At 37.5% G+C, this 23,617-nt stretch overlaps 2 protein-coding genes across 2 annotated transcripts in view; one reads left to right on the forward strand and one right to left on the reverse strand.

Moving 5' to 3' along the window:
- Nucleotides 1-20,774, forward strand: part of LOC110450200 — a 25,066-nt gene extending 4,292 nt beyond the window's left edge. The window contains exons 2-8 of the mRNA XM_021497518.1: nucleotides 1,558-1,624; nucleotides 3,888-3,953; nucleotides 11,055-11,195; nucleotides 14,458-14,590; nucleotides 17,305-17,431; nucleotides 19,673-19,679; nucleotides 20,049-20,774. Coding sequence (XP_021353193.1) covers nucleotides 11,175-11,195; nucleotides 14,458-14,590; nucleotides 17,305-17,431; nucleotides 19,673-19,679; nucleotides 20,049-20,774 — 1,014 coding nt within the window. The 5' untranslated portion in view covers nucleotides 1,558-1,624; nucleotides 3,888-3,953; nucleotides 11,055-11,174. The remainder of the gene's footprint in view (nucleotides 1-1,557; nucleotides 1,625-3,887; nucleotides 3,954-11,054; nucleotides 11,196-14,457; nucleotides 14,591-17,304; nucleotides 17,432-19,672; nucleotides 19,680-20,048) is intronic.
- Nucleotides 20,775-22,513: 1,739 nt separating this feature from the next.
- The window catches only part of LOC110450198 (collectin-12-like), a 9,115-nt gene continuing 8,011 nt past the window's right edge, over nucleotides 22,514-23,617 (reverse strand). The window contains exon 2 of the mRNA XM_021497515.1: nucleotides 22,514-22,934. Within this exon, the coding sequence (XP_021353190.1) occupies nucleotides 22,708-22,934 (227 nt within the window). The 3' untranslated portion in view covers nucleotides 22,514-22,707. The remainder of the gene's footprint in view (nucleotides 22,935-23,617) is intronic.

Consider the following 23,617-nt stretch of genomic DNA (forward strand, 5'->3'; position numbering starts at 1 on the left):
CCCCCCCGGGGCTGATGGGTGGGGCAAAAAAGGGTTGAATTGACTGAAATTTCAAAAATGTTCTTCTCAAGACCCAGCTATTGTATAATCAAATACTCTTCATAGATGGAAGGGTCTTAAGGTGCTTTATCAAAATTGTGAATTTCATGACCCTGGGGTCTCACGTTTCCCCCTGGGGAGGGGTAAACTTTCCTTTAGTTTATATAGGGAAATCACATTTTGGACCAACATTTGTTTAATTTCCATTGGAAGTTATTCAATTTGGGTTAGCATTATCAGTATTGGATAGCATTTTGATGGTATGCACATATCAGCCCTGTTTAGAATCAGAGGTGCTAGTTTCAAATACTTTTTAGTCTTTAATCTGTATGCTAGATATTGAATAAGGTGGTTTTATTGTTTTTTGTCACTTTGAATAATATTTCTGTACATGTTAAAAACAAAATCAACTCTCTGTATAAATATATTAGGTGACCGTTAAGGCCCATGGGCCTCTTGTTAATAATTGGTCCTTCCAGATATTGCGCCTCCGTCATGTTACAAAAGTTGAGTGCCTATGTCTTGACTAATTACAGTTATAAACTAGGAGAATTTCCCAGTCGGGAGGCTAAAGAAAAGTAACCAATTCATGAAGATTTTTAGACTTTACTGTCTTACAACTGTATTTATAAGGCTTAAATAATGGGTGCCTGTAGTTCATGGTTACTTACTGTTATTCTACCATTATAAGATGGTAGGCTGATGGAAGGCTATTAAACTACCTTTTCTGGATGGTCTATCCATTTAACTGTCAAGTGACTCAATTTTGTCTGTCACACCAGATATCCCGGATAATGACCAGATGATAATTATGTAACAGGAAAGAGAATATGAGGTAGTGTTTCCACGGGGGATTGAACCTGTGATCCTAGACTCTTAGTTCACTGCTCTACCAATCAAGCTAAAGGGAAATCCCCCTATCCTAAAGCTAGAAGGCGACTGTAATCTTTAGGTACAATTAAAATCTCTGCCACATTAATTATAACTTGACCTGATCGTTGTTTTCACCAGATATTCAGCCATTAACCAGATCTGAGGTTAAGATTTTAGAAATGACTGTCTCATGTTTTGGTTGTTCCATTGCAGCACCGAAACACTCATTTTCTGTTGTAGATATGTGGGGAGCAGGGGTATCCATAAAGCCCACACTTTCAAGTTAAATGTTTCATTTTTAGGACCGATGTAGTATGGTAATATGAAGGCCATGGTGAAATGAACCACGGTTCCTATTACCATTATGGTAAAATGAACCAGCCCATGGTGAATTGAAGGCTACCATCAATTTCTATTCTGATAAACTTTCTTACATTCATTGTCTTCAATTTGGGCAGAAAGTTGAGGGACTGTTGTTGCTGAGAGACAGAGCCAATATTTGGAAATAGTTGCAGTACTATGTTTAATGAGAATATTTTCCCATGGTTACTGAATTATCCAAGTGAGCGATACAGGCCCTCTAGATTTGGGACTCTAGATTTACATGTGTTTCATAAAATATTCCTGTGATTAATTTTTAATTAGGTTTAAGTTACTGACAGTACATGCAGTAAGGAGGTTTGAAGATAGGAAAAAGCACCAAAACAAAACGGTATGTATCAAGGATAGGGGGGAGGATATGGGGGAAGATACGCAAAGGATTCCTATTGAATGGACTATTATTTCTGTCAAGTTTGTCCGGTACTTTCAAAAATGAAAACAGTTAAACTTTTTTTTTTTTTGTATCGTTGACCCCTTCCAATATTGAAAAACATTTTCAAAGATTGTTTTCTTTTAAATAAACTTCAAGAATGCAAATTTCAATTCCAAAAACGGCATACATTTAGACAAATTACCATGTAAATTGGTCACTGGAATACACAACAGCTTCTGAGTAGTGTATTTTTATGGCGTAAAAGATGTGACAAATGCTATCAACAGGAGGCAAATACACCAACATTCTTGGCCTTCATTACTCCTTTCGATGTACACACATAAAGGCATATACAATACACAGATGAAGGCCATCCTTAAATGACCTTAGCTGTTAATAGGACAATAAACATGAAGTAGAAAGCAATTGAACTATATGATACAGTGTACTTATAATTGTTATAGGGGGGCTGCGGTGGCCAAGTGGTCAAGGCGTCTGACATTCTGCTACCACTAGCCCTCCACCACTAGGTTGTGGGTTTGAGGCCTACGTTGGGCAGTCACCAGGTACTGGCCGTAGGTCGGTGGTTTTTCTCCAGGAACTCCAGCTTTACTACACCACTAAAACCTGGCATGTCTTTAAATGACCATAGCTGTAAATAGGACGTAAAACACAAACAAAAACTTATAACATAAGATACTTATTTTGTAGTTGGCAGTTATAACATAAGATACTTACTGTGTAGTTGGCAGTTATAACATAAGATCCTTACTGTGTAGTTGGCAGTTATAACATAAGATAATTACTGTGTAGTTGGCAGTTATAGCATAAGATACTTACTGTGTAGTTGGCAGTTATAACGTAAGATACTTACTGTGTAGTTGGCAGTTATAACGTAAGATACTTACTGTGTAGTTGGCAGTTATAACGTAAGATACTTACTGAGTAGTTGGCAGTTATAACATAAGATAATTACTGTGTAGTTGGCAGTTATAGCATAAGATACTTACTGTGTAGTTGGCAGTTATAACGTAAGATACTTACTGAGTAGTTGGCAGTTATAACATAAGATAATTACTGTGTAGTTGGCAGTTATAACATAAGATACTTACTGTGTAGTTGTCAGTTATAACATAAGATACTTATTGTGTAGTTGGCAGTTATAACATAAGATAAGTCAAGGTGACTGGGTCAAAGGTCAATGTCAAATGTTGTATCTTTTCCCTGATGAACATTTTGTTATGACATAATGAAGCAAAGTTGGTCGGAATTTAACAAAGAGTCAACTGACTTAAGGTCAAGGTCACTGGGTCAAGGTCAAATATTGTATCTTTTTACTGATGAACATCTTTTTTTATGTTATTATGAAGCAAAGTTGTTCAAAACTTAACACCAAAGGCCCAGGTTACGGGGTCAAAAGGTTCAAGGTCAAGCTTTGTATTTTTCGCTGATGAACATTTTATAATATGAAGCAAAGTTGGTCGGAATTGGAAAAATAAGTCAACTGACCAAAGATCAGGGTCACTGGGTTAAAGGTCAAGGTCATTTGGGTCCAAGGGTCAAAGACAAAATGGATCTCTGGCTTTGCCCCTGGCTCTTGATGGGGGAGGTATTTAAGGTGAAATAAAACAAATCAAAGCAAACAAATGAGTATTGCACCGGTATTTACATTTCTGTTAGCCCAGCAAATATGGAGGTGGAAGGAAACAAGACTCATATCATAGTACATGTAAAATGTATATTTTGTTTCCTTGCGATTTTTTTTGAAGTCCAAATGTCAAACGTCAAGCTCAGCTTTATGGGCAGATTGATTTTTGATGATTATGGGGGATATATTGCCACAAGACGGGGCCCTTACTGATCTGTCAGTGTTCTAGTTGGCAGTTATAATATACTTACTCTATGCATAAAGGAAATAGCCAAAATAGGGTGTTTTGGACAGTTAGCTTGCAGAAATGAAAGCCTCCGCATATGGTAAACAAAAATTCCTTTCTATGAATGAACACAGGCATGACATTGTTTGCGTATTTCATTATTCCCGATTACGAATAAAACAACTAATTCTAAATCCCCGATGAGGCCAGAAAAGACCCTTAATGCCCCCAGTCCTTTATTACTCAAAAGACAGCGATCCAAGGAATTTGTTTACTAGTACATGTAACATAACACTGTCCATCCTAACAGAAGTCAGTTACATTCCAGTGATGTGTTTGTATTTCAGATTGCAAATAAACTCAGAGAGCAAGACAAAAGGAGACGAAACATTAGCCAATCAGAAGACTGGAAGGTGCGTGTGCTGCAATGTTCTTGGTCATATCACAAGTGTATCCGATCAAATGAAGTAATTGTTAAAAGTGAATAAGTTAGACGTTAAAAGTGGCAATTTAGTCAAACAACACCCTTAAAATCGATTAGATACTGAAAATATCTTATCTCCTAACGAAAGTCTACGTAGTTGATATGACATGACCTGAAGCCAATGTCCAGTGCAGTCAGTTTTATCTTTTGGGAATGTGGGTGATGATAATAGCTTTGACTGAAATAGCGCAATATCCAGGCTTTTTCAGTAAGAACTAAATAGTATGTTCAGTACCACACTGTCGAATGACAACAGTGTCAGTGAGTCTGATTTCTCACATAACACATGCTTGACACTTTCAGTTTACACAATACATCGCAAACAAGAATAATAAGTATCACATATAAATCTAATGAGATATTTCTGTTCACAGTTTGATTTGAATAAAAAAAAAACAGGTCTTATTAGAGTATGCAAGCAAGAGGATACCCTAGGGAGTGTTTCAAACTGCGCCAAGTACGATATCAGTCAGTTTGACTTAAAATAAATTACTCATTTATAACGATGATTGATTTGTTGTTTGGAAGATATGCTATTGATTCCAAAGATGTTAGATGAATAAAGCGAGAATTTACCTGCTCTTCTGGCAGTTCCATCGACACCCGACACTAAACCTATGGATTTCTTCATCACTGATTAAGACAGCCATGAAAACATTGCCTCTTGTCGATATCTCGGCATGAATTATTCATAAGGAGTATCGAACTATATTATCATGAGGATTTTGTGACAAGATTATAAAAAAATTACTTGACCAAATTGTCTTTAAGGGATCAATTTTAACCTTTAAGATCAAGGCAACAAAATTGTATTGCAAGATCCTGACAAAGAAGTTCTAGTTTCAGAGTCAAACTAAATATAAAGGAAGGATGTGAGAGGTATACTAGGCATAATCATACATCCCTTTCCTTTTTGTGATTTTTGTTTTTTTCAAAATCATAATGATACTGACTTTTTTAAATATTTGTTTAAGAGCATGCATCACAAATGTTGTATTATACTGAGTTGTATTTGATCATTTTGGTTCTGAAATTGTACTACAATATTCAGTGTTTGGATATGAGAATGTTACTGAAGCTGTTCCACAATAAACATGAAAGTAAACAAATGAAGGGAGACACATTGTATTAGTACTAGGGTTGGTTAAATCCTCCTGACAATGAGTAGTCGAGCTCTGGATGTTTGGAGGGTAAACATTTGGATGACCCCCTCCCTCACATTCAGTTAAGCCTAAACCAAGTGTGATTGGCCAGAGAGAATATATCCTGGAGTTTTTTTATTCTGTACACAGAACTCCACCCATCCTTACACAATAAAAATGCATTGTATTTGAAAGCAGACTTATATATATATTATAATGACACATCCTTGCATGTCTAACCTGATGTTTGTACTTTTTCATCTGACTTTAACACTTTAATTAACATGAGTTTACGGTGTATCCTATGAAGTATCTGTATAAACACAACAAGCAGCAGTAAGAGGCAGTAAGAGGCAGTAAGCACTGTTTGTTGTGTTTCTGATGTATCTGTATAAACACAACAAGCAGCAGTAAGAGGCAGTAAGAGGCAGTAAGCACTGTTTGTTGTGTTTCTCTGATGTATCTGTATAAACACAACAAGCAGCAGTAAGAGGCAGTAAGCACTGTTTGTTGTGTTTCTGATGTATCTGTATAAACACAACAAGCAGCAGTAAGAGGCAGTAAGAGGCAGTAAGCACTGTTTGTTGTGTTTCTCTGATGTATCTGTATAAACACAACAAGCAGCAGTAAGAGGCAGTAAGCACTGTTTGTTGTGTTTCTGATGTATCTGTATAAACACAACAAGCAGCAGTAAGAGGCAGTAAGAGGCAGTAAGCACTGTTTGTTGTGTTTCTCTGATGTATCTGTATAAACACAACAAGCAGCAGTAAGAGGCAGTAAGCACTGTTTGTTGTGTTTCTGATGTATCTGTATAAACACAACAAGCAGCAGTAAGAGGCAGTAAGAGGCAGTAAGCACTGTTTGTTGTGTTTCTCTGATGTATCTGTATAAACACAACAAGCAGCAGTAAGAGGCAGTAAGCACTGTTTGTTGTGTTTCTGATGTATCTGTATAAACACAACAAGCAGCAGTAAGAGGCAGTAAGAGGCAGTAAGCACTGTTTGTTGTGTTTCTCTGATGTATCTGTATAAACACAACAAGCAGCAGTAAGAGGCAGTAAGCACTGTTTGTTGTGTTTCTGATGTATCTGTATAAACACAACAAGCAGCAGTAAGAGGCAGTAAGAGGCAGTAAGCACTGTTTGTTGTGTTTCTCTGATGTATCTGTATAAACACAACAAGCAGCAGTAAGAGGCAGTAAGCACTGTTTGTTGTGTTTCTGATGTATCTGTATAAACACAACAAGCAGCAGTAAGAGGCAGTAAGAGGCAGTAAGCACTGTTTGTTGTGTTTCTCTGATGTATCTGTATAAACACAACAAGCAGCAGTAAGAGGCAGTAAGCACTGTTTGTTGTGTTTCTGATGTATCTGTATAAACACAACAAGCAGCAGTAAGAGGCAGTAAGAGGCAGTAAGCACTGTTTGTTGTGTTTCTCTGATGTATCTGTATAAACACAACAAGCAGCAGTAAGAGGCAGTAAGCACTGTTTGTTGTGTTTCTGATGTATCTGTATAAACACAACAAGCAGCAGTAAGAGGCAGTAAGAGGCAGTAAGCACTGTTTGTTGTGTTTCTCTGATGTATCTGTATAAACACAACAAGCAGCAGTAAGAGGCAGTAAGCACTGTTTGTTGTGTTTCTGATGTATCTGTATAAACACAACAAGCAGCAGTAAGAGGCAGTAAGAGGCAGTAAGCACTGTTTGTTGTGTTTCTCTGATGTATCTGTATAAACACAACAAGCAGCAGTAAGAGGCAGTAAGCACTGTTTGTTGTGTTTCTGATGTATCTGTATAAACACAACAAGCAGCAGTAAGAGGCAGTAAGAGGCAGTAAGCACTGTTTGTTGTGTTTCTCTGATGTATCTGTATAAACACAACAAGCAGCAGTAAGAGGCAGTAAGCACTGTTTGTTGTGTTTCTGATGTATCTGTATAAACACAACAAGCAGCAGTAAGAGGCAGTAAGAGGCAGTAAGCACTGTTTGTTGTGTTTCTCTGATGTATCTGTATAAACACAACAAGCAGCAGTAAGAGGCAGTAAGCACTGTTTGTTGTGTTTCTGATGTATCTGTATAAACACAACAAGCAGCAGTAAGAGGCAGTAAGAGGCAGTAAGCACTGTTTGTTGTGTTTCTCTGATGTATCTGTATAAACACAACAAGCAGCAGTAAGAGGCAGTAAGCACTGTTTGTTGTGTTTCTGATGTATCTGTATAAACACAACAAGCAGCAGTAAGAGGCAGTAAGAGGCAGTAAGCACTGTTTGTTGTGTTTCTCTGATGTATCTGTATAAACACAACAAGCAGCAGTAAGAGGCAGTAAGCACTGTTTGTTGTGTTTCTGATGTATCTGTATAAACACAACAAGCAGCAGTAAGAGGCAGTAAGAGGCAGTAAGCACTGTTTGTTGTGTTTCTCTGATGTATCTGTATAAACACAACAAGCAGCAGTAAGAGGCAGTAAGCACTGTTTGTTGTGTTTCTGATGTATCTGTATAAACACAACAAGCAGCAGTAAGAGGCAGTAAGAGGCAGTAAGCACTGTTTGTTGTGTTTCTGATGTATCTGTATAAACACAACAAGCAGCAGTAAGAGGCAGTAAGAGGCAGTAAGCACTGTTTGTTGTGTTTCTGATGTATCTGTATAAACACAACAAGCAGCAGTAAGAGGCAGTAAGAGGCAGTAAGCACTGTTTGTTGTGTTTCTCTGATGTATTTTGACACCAATGTGTATCATTCCATAACATGTAATACTCACTGGCAACAGTTTTAAAATGGTGGTGCATGGAAGCTGATATAGCTGGTTTTGTCTGAATAAAGTATAAAAACTCCTGAAATAGAACCAATATCATGTTGGACATGCTCTAATCATTATGTTTTACTTCAAAGGCAAAGAATTCAGTGTGGGGTGCAATTTGTGTACAGATCTCCAAAATCCCAGAATATTTCCCTGGGGCAAACAACATTATTTTGGTATAGACATTGTTTGGATGTGAAAGACAGGTCATGTAACCACTATCTAAGGACTACGAACAGATAGTGCCAATGTAAATACTTCATTAATTATATTGACAAATACCAATACTCAAAAAAACAAGTATTGTGATATATGACTGCTAAGTAAAATATCTTATTAACCAGAATTATGGTAACATTGACAAAACCTAGTCACTAGTTCAGTACTGAAGCTCCTTCTGTTTCAGCAGCAAATAGACAAATGAAGCAAGTTTTTATAAAATGAGTACATTTAGATTTTACCAAAAAACATTTTTGTTCATTGATCATGTTAAATGACAGAGGGAAGTAAGACATGTTAAATGACAGATGGAGGGAAGATATCATGTTAAATGACCGAGAAATAAGATATCATGTTAAATGACAGAGGGAAGTAAGATATCATGTTAACTGACAGCGGGAAGGAAGATATCATGTTAAATGACAGAGGGAAGGAAGATATCATGTTAAATGCCAGAGGGAAGTAAGATATGATGTTAAATGAAAGAGGGAAGGAAGATATCATGTACCTGCTCTTCTGGCAGTTCCATCGACAGTTAAATGACAGAGGGAAGTAAGATATCATGTTAACTGACAGCGGGAAGGAAGATATCATGTTAAATGACAGAGGGAAGGAAGATATCAATGTTAAATGACAAAAAGGGGGAAGATATCATGTTAAATGACAGAGGGAAGTAAGATATCATGTTAAATGACAGCGGGAAGGAAGATATCATGTTAAATGACCGAGGGAAATAAGATATCATGTTAAATGACAGAGGGAAGGAAGATATCAATGTTAAATGACAAAAAGGGGGAAGATATCATGTTAAATTACAGAGGGAAGTAAGATATCATGTTAAATGACAGAGGGAAGGAAGATATCATGTTAAATTCCAGAGCGAAGGAAGATATCAATGTTAAATGACAAAAAGGGGGAAGATATCATGTTAAATGACAGAGGGAAGGAAGATATCATGTTAAATTCCAGAGCGAAGGAAGATATCAATGTTAAATGACAAAAAGGGGGAAGATATCATGTTAAATTACAGAGGGAAGTAAGATATCATGTTAAATGACAGCGGGAAGGAAGATATCATGTTAAATGACAGAGGGAGGGAAGATATCATGTTAAATGACAGCGGGAAGTAAGACATCAGGTTAAATGACAGAGGGAAAGAAGATATCATGTTAAATGACTGAAGGAAGGAAGATATCATGTTAAATGACCGAGGGAAGGAAGATATCATGTTAAATGACAGCGGGAAGTAAGACATCAGGTTAAATGACAGAGGGAAAGAAGATATCATGTTAAATGACTGAAGGAAGGAAGATATCATGTTAAATGACCGCGGGAAGGAAGATAACATGTTAAATGACAGCGGGAAGGAAGATATCATGTTAAATGACCGATGGAAATAAGATATCATGTTAAATGACAGAGGGGAGGAAGATATCATGTTAAATGACAGAGGGAAATAAGACATGTTAAATGACAGAGGGAAGTAAGACATGTTAAATGACAGCGGGAGGGAAGATATCATGTTAAATGACAGCGGGAAGTAAGACATCATGTTAAATGACAGAGGGAAAGAAGATATCATGTTAAATGACTGAAGGAAGGAAGATATCATGTTAAATGACCGAGGGAAGGAAGATATCATGTTAAATGACAGCGGGAAGGAAGATATCATGTTAAATGACAGAGGGAAATAAGACATGTTAAATGACAGCGGGAAGTAAGACATGTTAAATGACAGAGGGAAGTAAGACATGTTAAATGACAGAGGGAGGGAAGATATCATGTTAAATGACAGAGGGAAGTAAGACATGTTAAATGACAGAGGGAAGTAAGACATGTTAAATGACAGAGGGAAGTAAGACATGTTAAATGACAGAGGGAAGTAAGACATGTTAAATGACAGAGGGAAGTAAGACATGTTAAATGACAGAGGGAAGGAAGATATCATGTTAAATGACAGAGGGAAGTAAGATATCATGTTAAATGACAGAGGGAAATAAGACATGTTAAATGACAGAGGGAAGTAAGACATGTTAAATGACAGAGGGAAGTAAGACATGTTAAATGACAGAGGGAAGTAAGACATGTTAAATGACAGAGGGAAGTAAGACATGTTAAATGACAGAGGGAAGTAAGACATGTTAAATGACAGAGGGAAGTAAGACATGTTAAATGACAGAGGGAAGTAAGACATGTTAAATGACAGAGGGAAGGAAGATATCATGTTAAATGACAGAGGGAAGTAAGATATCATGTTAAATGACAGAGGGAAGTAAGACATGTTAAATGACAGAGGGAAGTAAGACATGTTAAATGACAGAGGGAAGTAAGACATGTTAAATGACAGAGGGAAGTAAGACATGTTAAATGACAGAGGGAAGTAAGACATGTTAAATGACAGAGGGAAGTAAGACATGTTAAATGACAGAGGGAAGTAAGACATGTTAAATGACAGAGGGAAGTAAGACATGTTAAATGACAGAGGGAAGGAAGATATCATGTTAAATGACTGAGGGAAGGAAGATATCATGTTAAATGACCGAGGGAAGGAAGATATCATGTTAAATGACAGCGGGAAGGAAGATATCATGTTAAATGACAGAGGGAGGGAAGATATCATGTTAAATGACAGAGGGGAGTAAGACATATTAAATGACAGAGGGAAGTAAGATATCATGTTAAATGACAGAGGGAAGGAAGATATCATGTTAAATGACTGAGGGAAGGAAGATATCATGTTAAATGACCGAGGGAAGGAAGATATCATGTTAAATGACAGAGGGAAGGAAGATGAAAAACCTACTGATGTTTGTCATCTTCATTCCTCACGGAAATATCCTGATCATCAATAAACACTTTTTTCCTGAATACACAAAGACTGCCCTACAGCAGCAGCAGTTTTTAGAAGCAGAGAAACTGAATGATGTCTCTGGTTACCAAGACGATTGTTTCAACCATTCGGAAGGTGTGTCCACCCTCTCCACCTGTGGAGATAGTATGGCCTTCATCAGTCCACAGGTAAGCCCTTCTTTTTCATACGACCATCAAACATTTTGACGGAATGTTTTACAGTATGGTGAGCGACCGTCCATCCGTCCACACTTTGGTTTCCGCAAGGTGACTTCCCTAAATATTGTTTGATTTTGATGAAACCTTGTATACATGAACCTTATAAGAAGACTAAGGTTAAGTTTGAATTTGAGCAAAATTTAGACATAGTTATCAGCTCACCTGGTCTGAAATGCCATACCACTTATGCGTCCGTCCGTCCGTCCGTCAGTACATCAACAATTCCTTTAAACGACTTCTTCTTCTTAACCACTGATTGGAATTCAACTAATTTTGACTGGAAGCATCCCTAGGTGGTGGGGATTTAAAATTGTACAAATGGTGGGGCTGACCCCCCAGGGGGCGGGGCTAAAAGGGGTCAATTTGGCTTATTCCTCTTGAACTAAGAAGTGGATATCAACCATATTTGATCAAAAGCATTCATGGGAGGCAGGGAATCAAAATTGTACAAATGTTGTGGCTGACCCCCAAGGGGGCTAGGGGGCGGGGCTAAAAAGGGTTATTTGGCTATACTGCTTTAAGTGACTTTTTCTCTGGAACTAAGAGATGGATATCAACCATATTTGACTGGAAGCATCCCTAGGTGGTGGTGATTCAAAATTGTACAAATGGTGGGGCTGACCTCCCAGGGGGCTTAGGGGTGGGCCAAAGGGGGCAATTTGGCTATATTGCTGCAAACGACTTCTTCTGTAGAACTGTTCACTGGATATCAATCATATTTGATCAAAAACATTTATGGGAGGCAGGTATTAAAAATTGTACAAATGGTGTGGCTGACCCCCCAGGGGGTTGAGGGCGGGGCCAACAGGGGTATTTGGCTATATTGTTTTAAGCGACTTCTTCTCTGGAACTAAGAGATGGATATCAACCATATTTTACAGGAAGCATCCCCAGGTGTTGGTGATTCAAAATTGTACAAACGGTGGGGCAAACCCCCTGGCTAAGGAGTGGGGTCCATAAGAGTTTATTGCTTGAAAATGGTTGAGATCCCTACCGTATATCCATATATACAATTGCTGAGTAGAAAGAGAAGAATGCACATTTTCTTCCAGGATGGCCCTAGAGTTTGGCCCCACCCTCGGAGACATAGTCCCTGGGTCATAACTTTGAAATGGTTAGGATCCCCACCCCAAAACTATATATACAATTGTTGGGCATAAAGAGAGGAATGCAATCATGATATTAGAATTGATCCTGGGGTCTGGCCACAACCCTAGGGACCTAGTTTCTGAGTCACAGCTTGGAAGCTGTTGAGATCCCCACCCCATAACCATACATTAAATTGCTGGGCATGAAAAATCATATACAGATATGCTACAAGGATTGGCCTTGGGGTCTGGCATATTCCCTTGGATCTCATTTGGAGAATATTTTGCCATGATTGATTAGATATCTTGGTTATCTTCGAAACTTGGTTATTGAATTGAATATTGACAAAAAGGGGCAATTTCAATTCATAAAGGATATCAGAAATATATATATATATTCCTTCAACTGATGTTGATCAAGTACAGCATGATTTCTCGTATATTGTTCCGCCCTGCGGTACTCTTGTTTCTATTGCTACAAATATATTCTCCCTTATACAACACCTTATATCAACTTTGTCTACCTAAAATAGAATCTAATTCCCAATGTAAACCCTTCATGTGTATTTGTGTACCTTTCAATTTAATGAAGATTGGATATCAGTTTATTAATTAGTTTCACAGTATCATTTAACAGTCAATGTTTTGGTACTATTTAGAAAGTCAGAGGAAGTATCCTTAAAAGCTTCAACACAAAGTCAAAATGTCCATGCTTTAGTCTCACTCTAGCAAACTCAATAGTGCTGTGTTTGTGTTTCACAAAATATAACGTTTGAAAAAGTTTCCTGTGTTCATTATGTTTGTCATGTCATCATATGTCATAATCATAGATCAGGTCATATAGTGTCAGATGTCATAGCTTGTCATATGTCTGATTGTCAGATGTCATACCTTGTCATATGTCTGATTGTCAGATGTCATAGATTGTCATATGTCTGATTGTCAGATGTCATAGCTTGTCATATGTCTGATTGTCAGATGTCATAGCTTGCTATAATGTTTCCCCAAATAAATGATCTTGACCTACTAATAAGATCAAAGGGTCAAATATCAGAAAACAAACTTTGAACAACTTCTTCTGCATTACCCGGATGCCCTAGGTGATAAAATTTGACCAGTAGCATGCTGGGATAGAATAGCATAAAGTATCATTTAGTCTGGAACATTCTGAGACAAAGGAGACAGGCTAAACATTTTCATTGAGAATATTTTTCCATGATTGCTAAAAACACTAGGTGAGCAATACAGGCCTATTTGGACCTCTTGCTCTTTTAAGGTCACCTGAGCTTTGCTCAAGTGACCTACTTAATTGCTTTCCGTCCGAGCTATCTGTACTCCCTTGGGGAGGGGGTAAAGTTTACTATAGTTTATATATAGGGAAATAACACTTTTGGGTATATTTTGACAACTTTCTGTAGGAAATTATTTTACTTGGTGAGAATTATCCTTGGAGGAAGATGGTTTCAAATTGAAAAATTGAAATTCCTACCCCAACCCTAGGGCGGGTCCCAAAGGAAAAATTAACCAATATTTCCAAAATGTTCTCCTCCTGACTCAGAGGTACTACAGTCAATTTCTCTGCATGGAAAGAAAATCAGCAGGGGCTTTATTTAAATTGTAAAGTTCAGGACCCCGAGCTATCCGTTCTCCCTTGGGGAGGGGGTAAAGTTTACTATAGTTTATATAGGGAAATAACACTTTTGGGTATATTTTATCCATTTTCAGCAGAAAATTACTCAAACTTAGTCAGAATCATCTTTGATGAATGAGGGTATTACATTGTAAAATTGGAATTCCTGCCCCTTCCCCAGGGGCTAGGGCAGGGCCCCAAAGGGAACATTTACCAATATTTTCAAATTCTTATCCTTTGATGACATGACAAGCATTGTATTTCACTTAGTTTTCCACATCACATCTAAACAATAAATAAAGCTACCAGTACCTATGATATAGCTCAGGTGACCGCTAAGGCCCTTGGGCCTTTTGTTTTCATTGTTTATCACACTGTTTACTCTATTTCATTGAATATCTTTGTTAGCAAATGATTGTGTTTAATTATAAAATTAAATTTAACAATCTGCATTTCAATACTTATAAGACCAGTGTGTGTTATGTTTTCACAGCATTTCATAGAGGAGGAGGAGGAGGAGGAGAAGGATGGTAATGTCAAAACAGGACTCCAGCCCTGGTTACTAAACAACACGGAGGGTAAGGACCAGGAAATAGGGCCCACCCTGGAGGACTACCAGAGGCATGGCAAGTATATATAGACCACATACAATGAAGGGCTTACAGAGGCCTGGCAAGTATCTAGATACTTGGTACAATGAAGGGCTTACAGAGGGTTGGCAAGTATCTAGATACTGGGTACAATAAAGGGCTTACAGAGGCCTAGCAAGTATCTAGATACTGGGTACAATGAAGGGCTTACAGAGGGTTGGCAAGTATCTAGATACTGGGTACAATGAAGGGCTTACAGAGGGTTGGCAAGTATCTTGATACTGGGTACAATGAAGGACTTTCAGAGGCCTGGCAAGTATCTAGATACTGGGTACAATAAAGGGCTTACAGAGGCTAGGGTTGGCAAGTATCTAGATACTGGGTACAATAAAGGGCTTACAGAGGCCTAGCAAGTATCTTGATACTGGGTACAATGAAGGACTTTCAGAGGCCTGGCAAGTATCTAGATACTGGGTACAATGAAGGGCTTTTAGAGGCTTGGCAAGTATCTAGATACTGGGTACAATAAAGGGCTTACAGTGGCATGGCAAGTATCTAGATACTAGGTACAATGAAGGGCTAACACAAGCATGGCAAATATCTAGATACTAGGTACAATGAAGATTTTCAGGGGCATAGCAAATATCTAAATACTGGATACAATGAAGGGCTTTCAGAAGCATGGCAAATATCTAGATACTAGGTACAATGAAGGGCTTTCAGGGGCATGGCAAATATCTAGATACTAGGTACAATGAAGGNCAGAAGCATGGCAAATATCTAGATACTAGGTACAATGAAGGGCTTTCAGGGGCATAGCAAATATCTAGATAATAGGTACAATGAAGGGCTTTCAGAGGCCTGGTAATTAGTACAATGAAGGGCTTACAGAAGCATGGCAAGTATCTAGATACTAGGTACAATGAAGGGCTTTCAGGGGCATGTCAAGTATCTAGATACTAGGTACAATGAAGGGCTAACACAAGCATGGCAAATATCTAGATACTAGGTACAATGAAGGGCTTTCAGGGGCATAGCAAATATCTAGATACTGGGTACAATGAAGGGCTTTCAGAAGCATGGCAAATATCCAGATACTAGGTACAATGAAGGGCTTTAAGGGGCATGGCAAATATCTAGATACTAGTAACAATGAAGGGCTTTCAGAAGCATGGCAAATATCTAGATACTAGGTACAATGAAGGGCTTTCAGGGGCATAGCAAATATCTAGACAATAGGTACAATGAAGGGCTTTCAGAGGCCTGGTAATTAGTACAATGAAGGGCTTACAGAAGCATGGCAAATATTCAGATACTAGGTACAATGAAGGGCTAACACAAGCCTGGCAAGTATCTAGATACTTGATACAATGAAGGGCTTACAGAGCCATTGCAAGTATCTAGATACTTGGTACAATGAAGGTCTCCGAGGGATTGCAATTATCTAGATAGTCTCTTGTGAGTTATTACAAATGCCTTTTGTCCCTTTCTGTGGATTGACTTTCAACCATCGTACATCGTGTATCCTTACTGCTAAACAAATTTCAATATAATTTTGGATGAAGTTTTTAGGACCAAAGATGAACCAAAATTGAGAATTTGTAGTTCCCTCACCAAATGCTTGTAATGAAGGGCCCAAAATAGTCAAAATTGCTGTAAGTTCGACAGTCATCTTTTCCATTATAAGAAATCAAGTTCTAGATTCTAATATTCTTCACCGACAGAAACGTGCTAAAGTGCTTTGTTAAAATCGTTATTACGGGGAGGGAGTATAGTTCACTAATTTGGAGGTTATAGATATTGGGTTGGACACAAAATTTGTCTGACTATGCATTTGCTCTTTTTTCAAAAGATTTCTAGGAAACTTTTTGTGAAGTGGCAGTACCAAATGTAGTCGTGCCCCCTGAAATAATTACGTGTTTCTGAACTTTTTAAGGTGGAATGCCCATTTAAGTATTTATATATTTGACAAAACTTTGTCCGGCTATGCCTTTGCTTATTTTTCAATAGATTTCTTTAAATTTGTCTGTGTAGTTGCAGTCACATATGTAGTTGTGCTCCCGTAAACAATTTTGCGTTTTTTACCTTTTTAAGGGAGTATGCCCCTTTATAATTACATGAAAAATTTGACAAAAACTTTGTCCGGCTTTGTAACAGATTTCTTTGAAGTTTGAGTTCCCCCCTGAATTTGGACCTTATGAAGAGAGTTATGCCCCTTTACCTAAAAACTTTGACAAAACTATGCATTTGTTCATTTTTCAATACATTTCTTTGATATGCTTTTGTTGTTGCAGCACCCTGTAGAGGTGTTAAAACCATTCCTCGTTTAGCCTCATCCTTAAGATTGGAACATAAAAGTTCACTTTACTATTTTGTCTTTTCTATGTTTCTGCCTGTTTCCACTTCATTTTTTTTTTATAACATCCTGATCACAGTCTTCTCTGTGTTTTGAATAATTCTAGAAACTGAAGCCTACCGGTATATGTGACTGTGATCACACTTCCTTTTTTCTTTAGCGAGAAAATGACGGGAAAATGTGCTCTAGACGAGAAAGATAAAATTGATAGTTCAGGTAGCTCACCCAAAAGAAAAAAGAAAAATTTAAACCAGAAAACAGGGAATGACATTTCAATTGTCATTATATAATTCATGTGTATGTGGGGGGTATACTATTGACAGCTCTAGTTTACAGTAAAATAATAAATGCTTGGTTTGAGGTAAAAAAAATCCATGAATATTTTTCTTTCCAGTAGCATGTGAACAAAAGAAGAAACTGCTAGCTGGGTGCTCCTCATTTGACGGGAGTTCTGCTAGATCTGATAGCTGGTTGCCATCAGATGGACAAGCTCTGCACTCTGGTCGTCACCTGAACTCAAAGTTAGTGTAATAGTAGCAATTCTTAACATCTGCGTCAGGATGCTTTGTCCAAATATTGAGGATCTTAAATAACTAGATTGTATGATTTTTTTTCCTGAAAAAATTTGGAGGAGCATATAGTTGCTGCTTATCCATCTGTCTTTTCTTATGTCAAAATTATTTTCAGGGCCATAATTTCTAACGTACTGAAGATAACTCAGTGAAATTTTAGAGATTTATGATGGATGGCAAGACAGGTTGTCATGTATCACTCAATGGTCATGGTCACATAGAGGTCAAAGGTCAAATTCATTGCCCAAGCCAACACTGACTCACTGAAGATATCTCAATGAAATGTAAAAGATTTACAAAGGATATCAAGACAATGCGGCTGGGCTCTCTACATCCAAGGTCATGGTCACAATGAGGTCATAGGTTTTTTCCAAGGTTAGGGTCCAATTAAGTTCAAAGGCCAAAGACATTCCCTGGACTATAATATAACTTTTGACTTGATGAAGATAGCTCAATGAAATGTAAGGGATATATGAAAGGCTGTTTGTCACATACCACTTTCTGGTCTGTACACCCGAGGTCCATATCACATTGAGGTCAAACTTAATTTCAGTCTTTATGACAGTCTTTTTGGGAGCGTAATATGTCAGTTTTACTGATTTGCTTGTTTATAAATGAATCTGAAAGTTTTATCAGAATTCATCATTCATAAATCTGATATGAAATAAACAAAGATCCTTCCTATGACACACCAAAACTTAGTCAAAAAGGTGTTTTCTTTGACCATTGTGAAATCTTCAACAAGATACAAGAAACTTTATTTAAAGTTGCATACAGGTAAACAAGGAACATTAGCTCTTAAGAGCTTTTATTGCAACAAACATCACCATATTCAATTCATGTCCAATATTCAGTGTGATGTCATAATGTCATAACATGATGACTTTTGTCAGACATTACAGTGACTGTTATAGCTATAAGGAGGAGTCGGAGGATCACTGTTTCTGTGTTCATAGGAGGGGGCTGTCTAGCACAACAAGTTTTACAGTGTTGGTATGAGGGATCATCTCACATCTTTGTTAGGAAGATTACTCAGCTAAAGGAAATGTTTGGGGTTTTGTAGAGCAAGGCTAGTTCTGCTATTGATAGAATGGGAACCATATCTCAAGACTCAAGACAATGTTGCTACACCAAGTTTTCATTCGACATATTGATCTTGAGAAATCATGCAAAAGATATGGAATTTTTTTTCTCATCGGCACAAATTTCTGAACCAAGAACTCTCTTCCTGTCTGTTTGTCAGTCTTGGCAAATGTTGAAGCCTATAAACTGTTTAGGAGTCATAAAATAGTTATCGGTACCCATTATTAGCTCACCTGCCCAAAGGGCAAGTGAGCTTACGCCGTGGCGCAGTCGTCATCTTTTTCTTTAAAACCTTCTCCTCCTAAACGCAAAAGAGGATTTCAACCAAATTTACTCTGAAGCATCACTAGGTGAGGGCAATCACTTCTTATATAAATGAGGTTGGTTGACCCCATAGGCCATGGGGGGGCAGGGCCCTGAAGTGGAACTTAGCTAAATTTGCTTTAAAATGCATCTCCTCCTAAACGCCAGAGAAGATTTCAACCACATTTGCTCTGAAGCTTCATTAGGGGAGGGCAATCATTTCCTACATAAATGAGACTTGTTCGACACCTGGGCCAGGGCTAGGAAGACCGGGCCGGAAACAGGAAAATTATCTAATATTTTGCTTTAAGACGCTAATACCCCCTAATTAACTGAGTGGATTGTACAAAATTTGGTGAAAAATATTATTGAGGAAGAACAAACATTTCTTAATTGAATGAGGTTGATTGGACCCCCTGCGGTCCTAAGAAATGGTACAGCTAGATTATCTTATTTTATGGTGTAGTTTTCATAAATTGTTAAAAATTGGTTATTAGGTTTATAAAAGCTTATAGTTGAATGAAAATTAAAGTATTGTCTAATTACACCCTGTAATATGACATATTGCGTATTTCAAAATCTGTTAACATGGTAACTCAATGGAGGCCCCTGATTAGTTGAAAGTCCGATATTGTGGTCCCAGTTGAGTAAGAACATAGATCTTGTCTGGTTTTGAGGAAATTTCATATAAAAAATGTACTAATGCATTCAGTTGTAAAGACTTAAATATAAAACCAGGTGAGAGATACAGGTCCAATGGACCTCTTGTCTTAAGTTGTGCATGTTCATTTTGAGGCTGATCAGAAAAAAATGGTTGTAAGGCAGCCATCTTGGATTTCGACATTTCCAGTTTCCCAAGAAATACAAGACAGATATTTCTGAAATTTCAAAGTTAGGTTGCAAACCCAACAGTTTTAGCATGATTACCTGTGTGAAAAATGGTGTTGGGAGTGAGAAAATTTGTTGGGATTAAGAATCGTGTTGAGAGCGAGAATTCATGTTGGGAGCAAGAAATCATGAAAGGAGTGAAAAATTATGTCGAGAATGAGAACAAATTTTGGGATTGACATGTCATGAGAAATCCTGGTGTAACAGGGCGTGATGGAGAACTTTACAGCCCAAACTTTCTGTAGTGTATGTACTGAACCTGTTTTTATCATTTATATTTTGCAGAATTTTTTTTGAAAAGGAAACGAAACGCTTGACATTTCTTGGTAAAAGAGCGAAGAGTGAGTTCTTGCACGAGGCAAATTCTGGAAAACCGACAGCTTCTCAAGGAGCAGAGGCTTCACAGCTCCATACAAAACTAGTGGTACCTTACCAGAGCAAACGACAACGGTCACATAACACACTAACCTGTGGAGTGAGCAACACGTCACAGACATCATCAAATATCACAACTAATTATGGCCATGTTGGGTGCTTGGCATTAAGTGCTCAAAGAAGTAGCAAGCCAATCCAAAATTCTCACAAAAATAATAATGGGAAAACTAATAGAAACAATGACAATCACAGATATAAAGGGTTCATCCCTCCAACAAATCTTCACCTGTATCCATCCAAACAGGACAATAGTGACGTGAATAGGGGATTCTCTCCGCAAGGTCACGGTATCTGTGACAGATCGCTTAATCAAATGATAGAAAGTCCTTGTCAAAATTATAAAAGAGGAGATAGTCCTCGTCAAAATTATAAAAGTGAACAAACATCAGATGTTTTCAATCAATGTGAACAAGACATCACAAGACAATTATTTAGTCCAGCTTACAAAAGGAAGAAGGGAGATAACTCTGTACTGCCTGTCCCAGTGACAATAAGGAAGTTTGACAATGCTTTGACAAGTGCAGAGTCTCCAACTTTGAGAACTAGCTTGATATCAACACCACTATTAGATAAAAAGCAATGAAATGTTTTAAACTATTGTTGTCAATTTTTTAGCTCACATGGTCCGAAGGACTGGTGAGCTAATGTCATGGTGCGGTGTCCCTCGTTCGTCCATTAACTCTTCCTTTAAAACGCTACTAGTCCTGAACGGCCCAGTAGATTTTGACTAAATTTGGCCTGGAGCATCTGTAGGTTAAACAGTGGGTGTGAACCCCCCTGGGAGCAGAGAAGCAGGGCCCAATAGGGGAAATAGAGGTTAAACCTTTTAAATCCTTCTTCTACCGTGAGGATAAAGGGATTTTATCCTAATGAGACTCTATTTTCTATAAACGGTGGGTGTGAACCCCCCTGGGGGCAGAGGAGTGGGGTTTGAAGTTTGCTTGCAATATCACCAGAAGTACTGGATGGATGTACATACAGTACATAATTACCATAGAGTGCTATATCTTTACCTCATATCAAGTACTTTAAACATATTCAGGTGAGCAATACAGGTCCTCTGGGCCTCTTGTTACACATTACACATGATGATGGTTTAACGAATTAACTCGCCCGGCATGTAAGCTTGAAATGTGGCCATTCTTGAGATGGAGTACTATGAAGTTTCCTTGAATAAATGACCTTTAAGGTCATAGAGGTCAAATGTGGTAAATACATTAGGTGACATTGAGGTCTATAGCGGTGATTATTTTTCTGTTGCACACTCTTTTGAGGTCAACAGTAAACTTTGGGGTCAAAAGTCAACATCGGCTGTTATGGGTACAAAGCTTTTAAATAGTACAGTCTGAGTCTGATGTTGCTTAACGCTCACAGTCATGATATTTGGCTAACAGGTACTTGGGATGCACTGCTATAAATTAACTCACATAAATGACTTGACCTTCTTCCAAGGTGACGGGTCAGTCATGTTCGTAAAACTTCAAAGAGAACAATCTAACACGAGTTTGTCTAGGCCCACTATATTTGGGTAAGTTGTATAACAGCATTGCAGATCTTCTATATGATGTGATGCTGAGGCCAAAGTTCAATTCAAGTAGAATTTTGACATTTTGTTGTTGACTGTGTAACAGTTCTTTTGTTAATAATACTGGGTCATAATAAGGAAACGGAATGTAGCTCTCTTGGACACAATATGTGGTCATAAGTATTTGCCAGCCTACTCCTGAATAATTGATCATATTTCAAACAAAGTTACAATAAGGTATCCTTTGGATGAAAATCTGATGACACAAGAAGTTGCCCACCACATGCCGAGAGACAAAACTGGGAAATATTTGTAGTATTACATTTTATGAGATTATTTTGTCACGTCCAGATGAGTGATACAGGCCCACTGGACCTCTTATTTATGATATGCTCCAAATGTGCAACCAAAATATTAATATTTCAGGTGTTGTTTACATGACTTTGAAAATTTCTTGAACTCAGAAATTCATGTGATAAACTCATGTGAGAAGTTTGAAGATAAAATCTAACGGGTGTGATTGTAGAAGGAAGGACATGCACACAGATATTTTACTTCTTTCAGACTGAGGAAACAGAAATGTATAATGACTTCAACAATGACTTTACAAATTTAAATTAACTCAAATTGGAGGGCAACATTCCTGGTCATGGGGAATCCTTCCATCTATGAAGACCTGGTGGAGTCTAACACATGTAAGGACAGATAGAGTGGATGTAACCTGGGAAATAGCTGAAAGTCTTCTTTGAAGCATTTATCAATATCTAGGTCAACTTGATATATGTTTTGGTAAAATGATGATTCCTTTGGGGCCAAAAGAGCCAGAGTATAAAAACAGAAATAAAAAATACACTATGATGTCAACATACAAAAACAAAAAAGAATTTTTCAGTCCAAAAAGGCACCTGGATATTTATTTGTAGTATCAATGTTCACCAAAAAACTTTATCTTCATCAGTCCAGCATTTAACACATGACTATGTGTTTGATTTCAGTATAATGTATTTTCACAAATAAAAGGATGAGGATCGTCACACAGAACATCATTCATTTTGAAGTCATATCCTGGGTCAAGTGCCAGGCAATCTTCATTATCTGCATATCCCGTCACAGGCTCCAGCCCTCCCCACTCGCTGAAAGTGAGCGAGCGATTGTCATGATATCGCCAATCCCCTTCCTTCACGTCATCAGTACCGTCGATGACAGTCACATGATAGCCTTGAAACGCAGATATATAGGTAAAACAAAAAGATAAATGTAATTATACAAAAGATAAAGTCAATAAAACAGAAAGATAAAAGTAAAAGTACATAGATATATAGGTAACAGTACAAGGATATAAAGGTAACAGTATAAGGATATATATGTAACAGTACAAGGATATTAAGGTAACAGAACAAGGATATATAGGTAACAGAACAAGGATATATTTGTAACAGTACAATGATATAAAGGTAACAGAACAAGGATATAAAGGAAACAGTACCAGGATATATAGGTAACAGAACAAGGATATATTTGTAACAGTACAAGGATATATAGGTAACAGTACAAGGATATATAAGTAACAGTAGAAGGATATAAAGGTAACAGTACAAGGATATATATGTAATAGTACAAGGATATATATGTAACAGTACAAGGATATATATGTAATAGTACATGCATATATAGGTAACAGTACAAGGATATATAAGTAACAGTACAAGGATATATATGTAACAGTACAAGGATATATATGTAACAGTACAAGGATATATATGTAATAGTACAAGGATATATATGTAACAGTACAAGGATATATATGTAATAGTACAAGGATATATAGGTAACAGTACAAGGATGTATAGGTAACGGTACAAGGATATATATGTAATAGTACAAGGATATATAGGTAACAG

The sequence above is a fragment of the Mizuhopecten yessoensis genome, unplaced genomic scaffold (genome assembly GCF_002113885.1).
Source record: "Mizuhopecten yessoensis strain PY_sf001 unplaced genomic scaffold, ASM211388v2 scaffold5099, whole genome shotgun sequence".
Taxonomy (NCBI): domain Eukaryota; kingdom Metazoa; phylum Mollusca; class Bivalvia; order Pectinida; family Pectinidae; genus Mizuhopecten; species Mizuhopecten yessoensis.